Source organism: Branchiostoma lanceolatum, chromosome 6 (assembly GCF_035083965.1).
Source record: "Branchiostoma lanceolatum isolate klBraLanc5 chromosome 6, klBraLanc5.hap2, whole genome shotgun sequence".
In the NCBI taxonomy this organism is placed as follows: Eukaryota; Metazoa; Chordata; class Leptocardii; order Amphioxiformes; family Branchiostomatidae; genus Branchiostoma; species Branchiostoma lanceolatum.
In genome coordinates, this window is record NC_089727.1 from 16,150,725 (window position 1) to 16,162,068 (window position 11,344).

At 37.6% G+C, this 11,344-nt stretch overlaps 1 protein-coding gene across 14 annotated transcripts in view; it reads right to left on the reverse strand.

The window, feature by feature from the left end:
- LOC136436841 (anoctamin-4-like) overlaps nucleotides 1-11,344 on the reverse strand; it is a 29,522-nt gene that overhangs the window by 17,812 nt on the left and 366 nt on the right. For 6 of the 14 annotated variants that reach the window (XM_066431202.1, XM_066431208.1, XM_066431206.1 and 3 more), the window contains exons 1-2: nucleotides 3,667-4,217; nucleotides 1,923-2,435 (exon numbers count right to left, since the gene is read on the reverse strand). In XM_066431202.1, coding sequence (XP_066287299.1) covers nucleotides 1,923-2,435; nucleotides 3,667-3,840 — 687 coding nt within the window. In that variant the 5' untranslated portion in view covers nucleotides 3,841-4,217. Of the gene's footprint in view, nucleotides 1-1,922; nucleotides 2,436-3,666; nucleotides 4,219-9,034; nucleotides 9,257-11,229; nucleotides 11,334-11,344 lie in introns of those variants that run through there. The other 8 variants (XM_066431201.1, XM_066431204.1, XM_066431200.1 and 5 more) reach the window with 6 other exon arrangements.

Sequence of the window (11,344 nt, forward strand, 5' to 3'; positions counted from 1 at the left end):
GCCAGCGTGCCGCGGGTCTAGTAAGAGGGGGGCTTAACTACACCTGTTATTGATCATGACCTTGTAGAGGAAACATGAAAAAGATCATCTCAGGAATCTATGATTGATTGTTGCTGTCAGAATTGACCATCAAATATTTATGCAACTAGATCATCTTGTACTCCACAAACAACGTAACTCATTCACTCCTATGAAAATATACCGTTTTATGACTAACACAAATATTCTGCTGTAATAAGATATGACACTTCGGCAGGTAGGCTGGCAGGAATTTTTGTATCTATTCAGCATAAAAAGTTTTAAGCCTCTTGAGCTGACAGACCCAATCTTGTTAAAAAAGAATGAATTCCGAGTCAGCAACGTTACAAGTACATGTAGATGTAATCGATAAACAAAATGAACATATCTGTATCTCACTACTGCCACAAAATGGCCATTTAATGTAAAGGTCACTTGGGACTTGATATACCAACACTGCTCACACCCAATATACATCAAAACAATACATCTCCACCCACCAGGGCCCCGCGGGTATGAATATTTTAGTACCTGCTGCTGGTTTCAGTGATGGCCATAACTGAATTGCGTGTTTACCCCACCTAGTTACAAGTGTTTACGACACTACCCGGTGATGCATGCCTGTGCATTGCCACGTATTTTGGACACCAGTAATTTGTTCAGCACTTTCTACTTGATAAAAGAATGCTGATATTTAAATCATATTTACGCATTCATCATATCATTATCTATATTTAGATTTTTTCAATATCATATCATAAACGTTGTCTATCGTGATTGTGATCAGAAACAGAGACTATGCACTGAGGCTTTATGAATCTTTAAGTTACAAAGTCTGTAAAGAAAATGTTTTGAAAAAAGAAAGCCACAAAATTATGATTACACTTACGTAGCAGAGCTGTTCCTAGCTTTGAAATTTCGTTTATTGAAATTGATTACAAGGAAATGTTAAGTCTTTTGTCAGATTGGATAAAAATGACCTTCCTCATGATTTAACAGAATTCATCCAACAATATAATATTGTCTTTCCCTTTCTGAAACCTTTCTCTTTCCCAGAGTCAATGGGTATGGAAAGAGGGATCTTTGGCTGATTAAAATAATCATGTTTTCAGGATAAGTACTAGTCATTGACAATTAAAAAGTTTAACATCAATGCAACTGTTTTTCTTATAAATCATAATTAGTCATTCAGTGAAAAACCTCTCAGTGACAAGGGTCATGCTATTAAAGGTTTTCCTATACAACCTAATTCTTTCAAAATATCAATTCAAATAAAGGCACCATGATGAATTAACCAAATTGTGGTTAAATTGAATTGTGATTTCTAGGCCAGCATCTGATTTGTGAATGACATGGCCTGAATGTAGGCTGCAGTGGACATTTATTTTATTGGCAAGTATATATTCCCATGGCCAGACCTTTCTATAATATGAACATAGCAAGCAAAAGCTCACATAACTGAGCATTTACAACATTGGCAATTTTAAGATGAAAATTATTTTTTTCCTTCTGAACTTAATTTCTTTACTACATTTCATGAACTAATGGCACAACATAATGTGAAAAACGAAAGAACCAAAAGGAAATCATATACAGCTGACAGCAACGTAATATGAAAGGAAAAAGAAACTGAATACAATGTTCCTTCAAAAATAATCACTCAAGCAACTGGATAAAATTTTGAAACAGTCAGACGTTTCAGGCAGCATCCGCTGTCTTTCGTCAGTGACTAAGGATAGGACTGGAAAACCAGGTTTTATACCCAAACTCTGAATAGATATGTTAATGAGGTTAAGACAATTTAGGATGTCTTGACGTAGTCTTCAAAAGAGATTAATTATTGATTAATACAATGTTGATGCAGTAGCTACGACACAAGATGTTCAGTGTGTACATGTACTTACCCCTGCTAATGGCATCTCCAGCTTCACCTTCTCAGCTTCCCGGCTGAGTTTCTCGAAGGGACAGTGGATCTTCACCACCATGTTATCCCCGATCTCCTCATCCTCCATCTCCAGACCCTCCTCCCTCATCTTCTGTGAAAACTTCTGCCTGTCTGCGATCCTCCTCTCCCACTTGTAGTCCTTCTCTACGTCCAAGTCCGGGTTCCTGTAAACTAACACGTAGTCGATACGCTTTGGCACGGGAGGAGGCGGGGGAGGGGGTGGCGGCGGCGGTGGGGGTGGATCCCGCGGCGTCAACGGCATCTTGGATCCTTTCACCTCCAGAGACTTTTTCTTCTTCTTTCTCTTCTTCTTCTTGATCAGGTCGGGTGGCATAAGCAACGTTCCGTTCAAATCGTTCCCGGGAAGGTAGGCCTCTACGCCGTTTGGAATATTTAGCGGGGGAAGCTTCCTGCTAAATGGCTTTAGGGGCACGTCATCCCCGCCTTCCATATTTGGCGTGCCTCCGTTAGACTGAAAGATAGACGCAGGTGTTACTAAAGTCCCAAATGCTTTTAAAATGATAAAGTACACAGGCAGCCATGAGAGTACTAATCTCTTAAGATAGCCTCTGGTATACTTTAAAACTTTCACATACATAGTCTTGAAGCCGGTGTTACAGAGTCCTTTTGGAAAAGGCCAAATGTAAGAAGATACCTTCAATAACCTTTTATAGAAGTGTTAGATCAAACCAGTATGTCCTTACAATTCAAGAATACACCACTGAAATATATAATTCCTGGATGTTCATAAAATCTCTTCTGTTTGCTTGTATCTATTTCAGGGTTTAAGAAATACAAACAAGAGGAAATCTTTTAATCTTCTCCCTACTGCCTAACCTGTAACCAATGGAGAATTCATAGCCAAACAGTTACTTCAGTGTGCTAAAGGTTAATGTTAAGCAATGTGTCATACACATGTTTTGTGCTGCCAAATTGTTATAGGAACAGTATTAGAGTATCTCTAGATGGAGTACAAGTCAAGGATCCAAGAATGCTGTATCAAACTTGCATGAGTTGAACACCAATTGTTCTCACGTGTGCTTGTGATAAATTCTGTGATATATATTCTGTAGCATAAGTTCAAGTTTCAACATGGATGTTTTCATTGTTAAATGGATAAAAGATTTTAAAACAAACTTTAAGCCATCAAACAAGATACTTTATCAAACGTGTGGTATGTCCACTGGAAAGTCCTTCAGCACCACAAAAAGCTCCAGTTGAAGAAATTTTTGGATAAAAATTAGACAGTAGAAGATGAAGTCTTCCAAAACATTATTGAATAGCTTTTCAGACACAGATAAATTCTAATTATTGACCAAAAAGTGTTTGACTTGATTATTGCCTTATTTCATGTCATATCAACAACTGAAGCTCGGACATGTTGTAAGGGATTGCATTCGTCATTTCGGATGGTGACGTAAAGCCGGCAGCCCCGTGTATGAGGGAGCTTTGGGCGTAAGCCTCAAGCGTCAAACCTCTGCACGTAAAAGAACCCAACACACTTATCGAGGAGAGTAGGGGTGACCCGGTGTGCTTGGCCAAAAACGCGAGCCGTGGCAAAGCCGCATTGCACTACCACTTGCTACTTGAAAAAGCATCATGCTTCACCTCAATTGAGGATGCCTGCTTTACCTTTACCTTTAAGAGACAGATTGGACTGAAAAACTCTGACAGTAGAAGAGACACAGAACGTAATGACTTACCCTGACAAGGAACCACCAACTCTTCCGAGGCTGGTCGAGGACGGCTATAGACTTGTCTGATTTCTCGCTCGTTCTACTCCTACTCGTTCTACTCCTGCTTTTACTCCTACTTCTACTCCTCGAGGTCTTCCCGCTAACATCCCTTCTCTCTATCCACGAATGATCCATGTTCATTGTGTCCGTTAAACACTAACCGTGCCTAAACGATGCGGTCTATATTCCAACTGAACCGTCTTTTTGCCTGACTCTATTGATTCGTGTAACCCTGGTGTTACAATTGTTTACCGCGGATAGCAACGTGACGCCCTTATTCGTTAGAATAAAATCACAGACAGGATATCTGAATGAGCAGACCGCCCCCTGACAGTTGTTTGTGTCTGTTTTAATTAGGGATAAGACCGATGCTGTGATTGTTAAGGACAGCCACCTTTTGTCTGCCCCATTCCTGTGCACTATATGCTGCATTAATCAGGGATCACCTGATCCAAAGGATACAACAGTAACATGCAATACAGTGGTTAAATCAATCAAAGCTGTCGTTCGCATTTAAGCATCTATTTCCATACCTCTCGGCGGTACACGTATCTGAATGTATATTTAGATCTTCTTTAGAAGACTGGGAATATCTCTCCGGTATGGCCATAACAAACTACATGGATTCTAAGGAAAGGGTAGGTCCATCTTAAGTAACCTTTCTAACTAACACTTCTTGATGGAATGGGGACAATTTGTGCTATTCATACGGTGTTTCTTTGATGCAGGAAAGTGACTTACAGTGCTGTCTGTTTCAATTGCCCTGGTACCTCATTTGTACAAAAGCTTTATTGTAGTAGAGGTCAAGTTTAAAGAAGCAGTTCCGCACGCTTAAGTTGCAGGTAAGAATTCCCAAACCAGGAAACGTTTGGCGTTCTTAATTGTTTACAACATCTGAGGCGTCAGCACCAAGGGTATGTCTGTTACCAGGCCAAAGAGTAAGACCGTGGAAAGAACTAGAATTTTTCATACCCCTAATTCTTGGACAACAGAGACACAGTACAGGATGTTTTCAATATAAACTAGAGCAAGCTGCTAGGGGGCCCAAACCTACACCACTTCTTTATTATATCACAAGCTATCTGCCTCCAAAAAAATCAAGACCATAGCACGTCCATGTCAAAAGATACAATAATTGAAGTTCTGCTGCAGTACCAAGGTCACATACCAGGGGGTCCAAAATCAACCTTGAATTTCGGCTTCACAACACCCGCCTACATACCAAATATCATTGTAATCCATCAAGAGGTTCTTGAGTTATGCTGACTAGAGTAGTGCGGAAACACAAACAAACAGACACACCCAAAACTATATCTCCATTTTTCATGGAGATAATAAAGGTATTTGAGCAAAGGCTTTTGCTTAGTATAGGGCCTATTAGATAGGAGTGTCCCTTGCCTTCTTTATAATTTTGCCTCTTATCACTACTGGTGAAATCTTTTTCTTTTCAGTTGTAACATTAAGTACAATCGCTGAACTTTTTCTTTTCAGTTGTAGAGTCAATTCCACATTACCCAGAGGGTGTTTGTTGCCTTTTGTTCTAACATTTACAAAACCTTTGTAACAATCTATGTGAGATAAGTAACTGTTAAGAACAATTTCCAACATTTATTTGATGTTCTAAATATTTTCTGCTGTGTTCCAACAGGTTAAACAAATTTCCAACATTGAACACATTATTTGTATTAGTTTCTAAACTGTTGCAACATAGATTGATCATTTGTTTGAACATGTTCCAACATTCTAAAAACATGGTATAACTGGGTCAGTGGGCTGGGAACAGGCCAATTCGCACATCCCTTCAAAGTATAGGGGATTAGGCATAGGTGCCATGCATAGACACCTCAAGACAAAGGAGTTGCCAGTGTCCAGACGTGAAATCTAAAAATATACAGAGGCAGACAATAGAGCGTGATTAGCACCTACTGTTATGGGGGCAATAACCCAAATCTACCATTTTGAGAATGATGCAAAATGTTGGAACATGTTCCAACTGTGAAACAATCACACAGATGTTTGAAAATTGTTCTAAATAAAGAGATATTTGTGCAAATACTTTCATAATATTTCCAAAATATATAGATGAGTTCAAACATGTTCAAACTTTCATTTCTAATTGTTTGCACAGTCTGGAATTATTTTGACTGAAATAGTCTTTTCTCTAAAATTGTTCAAACCTATTAGCAATATCATCTGAAAACCCTCTCGGTGACATGGAATTGACTCTAAGCACAACTGTTACATTACACCAGCTACATGTTCATAGAATAATCTGTAGCTTTAGCATTTTGCACAACAAAAGGATTCAAGCTCACCTGGTGTCTTTAGATCATAATGATTCTACTTGGAGGTATCAAATTTTCTGTCATTCTTATGTAAACCGAATTTGCTTCGTAAGAAGTGTAAATATTTTCCCCAAAAGATGTAGCTTACACTCATTTGTAATTTTTCTTTTGGCACACTAGATTCTGAGTCCTTCTTCATTTTCATTTACAGACATATTAAAATAGAGCTATTCAAATAACATCACCTAGAATTCTTGTTTGAACATGGTCTATCAAAGCCAGTAATGTTATCAGGTTTCCTCTCCAAGCAGAGATAAGATCCGGGTATTTTCGACGTATTTTCGCGGTATTTTGTACGTCTTTCTTCTTTTCCCTAGTAAGTAGAAAAGTAGAAAGACGTACAAAATACAGCGAAAATACGTCGAAAATACCCAGGATCTTACCTCTGCTTGGAGAGTAACCAGATTAGCTTGAGTGAGATGTACTGATCTAATAACTTAAAATTTGCTTCCAATCTGTTTCTTTGCGATGCCTCAAGTTTGCAGTGGATTTCCCTGTCTTTAAACCTACTATTTACCACCCAATCTAGTGGAAGAACCACATTTGCTGTATATCGTCTAACGACTTTATTCTATTGTGAGCACCAAACCAAGTGCACACAAACTGTCATGGCAACAATGGTAAACTGTAGCCGCAAGAAAATTGACCTCTGATGTATTCACCTCCGGAGTCAAGAAACACTGCTATTACAAGTTGTCGTCTTTTGTTCTCTCTGGGTGGGGCTCGTATGTCTTTCCGATTGGTTGAGCAGGACAAAAAGGCGTTCAATCTTGTGACAGTTTCAAGGTTCAGGTTACACATGTATGAGTGACCTGCAGCTAACTGTTAGATAATGTCGCTGAGTCATGGGTGGTAAATAAAAAGATTACTTCATGTACATGCTTAATATGCTATTCTCTAACAGTTTTCTGACTTTAGGACCACTTGTTGATTTTAATCATAAGATACATTCATTTTGTGTCATGCGTGAAAAAGAAAAAAAGGGCTTTAATTTCTAGCAAAAACAATAAAATGTGGGAAATTTTCAGTTGCAAGGCTATACAATAACATTATAAACATTATCAATTACCGAGTGTACATTTTTATGATTTCAGTTGCTAACTTTTGAGTGTCAACTTAATGGTATTCTTTCATTCCATGTATGGACAAAACCTATACTACATCTTCATAGAATAGAATTAATGTTTACTACTTTTGAGTTAACCGTATTTCCTAATCTGTTTTGATGCGTAAGACATACTTTGGGTCAGAAGAACAACCTGGCAACAGAATAGTTTGACAGTTATCCAGGTATTGTGCAAATTGTACACACCTATTCAATAGGGTAGTCAGTAAAGGGCTAACACCTGGTGTTTTTGCTGAACTGTAGGTTAATTTGAAATCCTGAGGAATCATTTTTACCCCATCAACACAATATGACACAAATGATACACATGGCACATTTGACATGTCTTTTGCCTGCTCAATTTAACAAATGTTTTGCAAACTACTTGGAGTTTTAAGCATTAACGTCTGTTATAATGCTTCATGGCTGGCCCCCAGTATTTACATTGTAAACATTGCCAGCCTGACATGTTGACACTGTGTGCAACTAATTCATGTCCTTTGACAACGGATCACAACAGCGTAGGCAAGGAAAACTAACCTCAAATCAACCAAGAGGGAAGGAAGGAAATACTAACTTTAAAGGAAGATGTAGCATTAACAAATTTGTTTCATTACGTCACACGTTGTGTTTCGTGTCTTGCTTGCACAATTGTACATAACAAGATTTCTAATTGCTGAAACAAACAAGTACTTTTGATTCCATGTCAATCATAGCACCATAAGGGCAACCTGAACCAACACCACTCTATCATCAGTAAAGCACTTAACATTGACCACTGCAAGCACTGAGTCCTAATTTCTATATCCTATCCTGACTGAGTTTGAATGTTGTCATTTCCTAAAGTATTGTTACTGTTACAGTAACAACACTTGTAACAGCCATGATAAGCAATGTTTACATTGTTTTCAGTAGTTCAAATACAAACTTAACTTACAACGCTGCAAGCAGGTTGAAACCAGTTTTAAACTTCAGTAAACACTTTCGATATTTTCCATGTTTTGCAAGTCAACAACTTTCACCACTTGGTATATTTGACATTTGTAACCCTGGCTTCAAGACAGTGTATTCATGAATATTCTGTCATGTATTTCACAATGTAAAGTTTAACCACTCACCTGCCAAGCTATGAATAATGCAAACTAACATAAAAATTACACACAAGAGAACTACTGTATGCAGTTCTACCAGTAAATCAGGTATGGGAAGAAAATTAAAGACAGTATTACAAAAAGTACAAAAAACAGTTACTGTTGATTAGATGGTTATATGGTTGTGAAAACAAGGTAAACAGCATAAGTCAGCAGGGAGGGAGTTAAAAGAGTCTTGGAAAAAAGCAACAGTAAATGTACATTGTGTATGTGGCAAGTTCAAAATCAAATTAAGTCACACAAAAGCACAAACAGCACACCAACAAAATTACAGAAGGGAAGTTGTGGTCAGTTTAGAAATACATGTAGATTAAATGTCATGGATAACAGTTTTCATATCAGGTTCCTGTATTTTCCCAAGGAGCATGTAGAAATTTCAATGTTGTTGATGTAATTTTATCATTATCATCAGGACTTGTAATAACTGATATTCATTTTTTCCTTTGTAGGCCCTTTTATTTGTCATTCATTCAAATACAAAAGATCCAGGAAAAAGTCAAGTTTCTTGCGCAAATTGTTCCTGCTTTCAACAACATGTAGCTGAATTTCAGGCTTTCAAGTTATCTTGAATTTAGGGGGGGCTATTTTTGGGCGCTAGGAATGTTGCTATTCATCTTGTAGGAATTCATTATTTCAGATAACACAACTGCAAAAGAAAACAACTCTATTGGAAGCATGTACTCTTCTGAAAACACATATCCATGACATTTAATGTTTGGTTATTGTATTAGCACCTTGTCATCGTCAAACTCAGAGTTTTCTGACCCTGTGGCAGTCTCGTACTCCGATTGGCTTACTGCGTGCAAACTCATTGGTGCTTGAGGGTAGGCCAGCATGCAAGTTCAGTGGATAGCTGATTCCTTACAACAACTTAGAAATGTGCCATGCAAAAGGTAAACAAAAGGGTAGCTACGCCACCACCTGTTAAAGGAACAAAAAATAACTCAGTAAGTAAAATAAGTTATACCAAATGAAAAGAATATAATGATTTGAACAAGACTGTATATGAACTTAATGTCACAAAAGATTAATGGTTTAAGCATACTAGGAATTGAGTGTAGTTCTGTGTGAATGGGTATAAAATTTTGTACTAATACTGTAACATCTATTAACGTAATTCCACCAGGGTACATGATTCCACCATGCGGAAAAGAATTCAAATTACGTCCAAACAGAGCTCCAACCCAACGTCCCCCAGTATAACACACTCCTGTATATCTAAGTGTGCATACCTGGGGATGCTGCACTAGAGATGTCTCAAATGCACTGTATCTCAAACTGGTGGATTTATGTAACCCGGCAGATTAATGTTACCCAGTAATGGAGGTTGATATTTTTTTTAAACAAATTTAGAGCCAAGCAAGTACTGGGACTCATACATGTAATAGCTGAAATACATCCTCAGAGTTTACAAAGTATGACATTCCATATGGCACAATGTTAGGATACAGTGGATATAACATGTACCGGTTCACCCGGCTTCATAAGTCCCATAAGCTGTCTTCCCAACTTTACCCTTTCACTGGAGTTAAACTGGACTGTAGAATGTGGGTCTTAAATTACAGAGAGTAGGCAACGTTTGGTACGTGGCTAATAGATGTAAGTGTACTGGTGTTTAGACCAACAGTAGTCTGGCAACCTGGTAAATTCAGACTGCTGTCATGAGCTGAGATTGATAATCCTAAAATGCAAATGATGCATGCAGGAATTAGCCTGGGTGGCAATATCTAACTACTGTACTTGGGCTCCTTATACTTCAGTTTCCATGAAAAAAACCTAGAAGCGAGTATTAGAAGCGGCCCGGTAGTAATCTGTTTCTGACAAATTAAGAAAGCTGTCTGTAAAAGTTAGCACTTTTGAACAGAAGCGTGCAAAAACTGAGACTCTAAAATAGCCTTAAGCAATTCTTGTTCACAATCAGTCAATTTAGGAACCAGAAAATTGCATTATTGGAAACAAGTAACAACCTGATATTGATACTATAATTAACAAACAGTAGGATGCCAATACAACATGCATATGACAGTACGGTAATATCACTGATGAGAAAATGAGAAAATCTTCAGTAAAAAATGTGCCATCCATTAAAAAAGAATTAAAAAATGCTTTCTGTGAAGTGCCTCATACATACGCAACACCACTAAATATACTTTTTCAGTACATGTACTTCATAATGAATAAAGGAATGCAGACAATTTTTATCATGCATTCTTCTGTTGTATAAAAAATTTAGCTACATGGCGTGTTGATTAATTGTAGATGTTGGTGGTCAATAGGAAAATTTTTCTGAGTGTTGTGAGCAAAAAAATACAGTTTGCAAGACTAGAAATGTAACCATTGAAGTACAAAATTTTGAGTGTCTTCATTCCAATGTTAATACAACTGTACAAAGTAGTCTGTATTAGCAACATGATTTAAAACCTACTGTACGGATTTAAATTACGGATATTAGATTGACAATTAATTGTAACTTTGAATGTGACAAAAGTTCACAATCAAATGATTGTCAAGATCAAGAATGGACAGTCTGGAACAAATTGTAAAGAAATTTAGAAATTAGAAGAATCTATTTAAATTCAGCTTGGATGAAATGAAAATTCTTTCCTGAAAAATTGTCACTAATGGATTGCAACCCACTGACAATGGCCGTAGTGCACATAGTCGATGATAGTGTACTTTTTTTTCAGTCAACATCAATATTTCAATAACATGCGACATTAAGCAACATAACAGGGTAGCTGTGAAATTTTGATCAACAATATGTGTTAAAAACAGAACTGAAAGATATCTGAAACACAGTCTTTTCTTTAAAATGATTTGCTTGGATAAAACGACGTCTTACAATGTATAATCTCTACCAAGTAAAGTTCTAAAGAGGTTAGCACTCAACCATGACAAATGCCCCAGAAGTCGTTTCATTTCTTCTTACCTCGTTAGTTTCTTGATCGTCCATCTTTCTGGCCGCCAGGTGAGCTTTAGGACTACAAAACACCTTCACACCTGTGTCATCTACAAAAGTTCATCTTTCCTGGGCTGAAAAACAA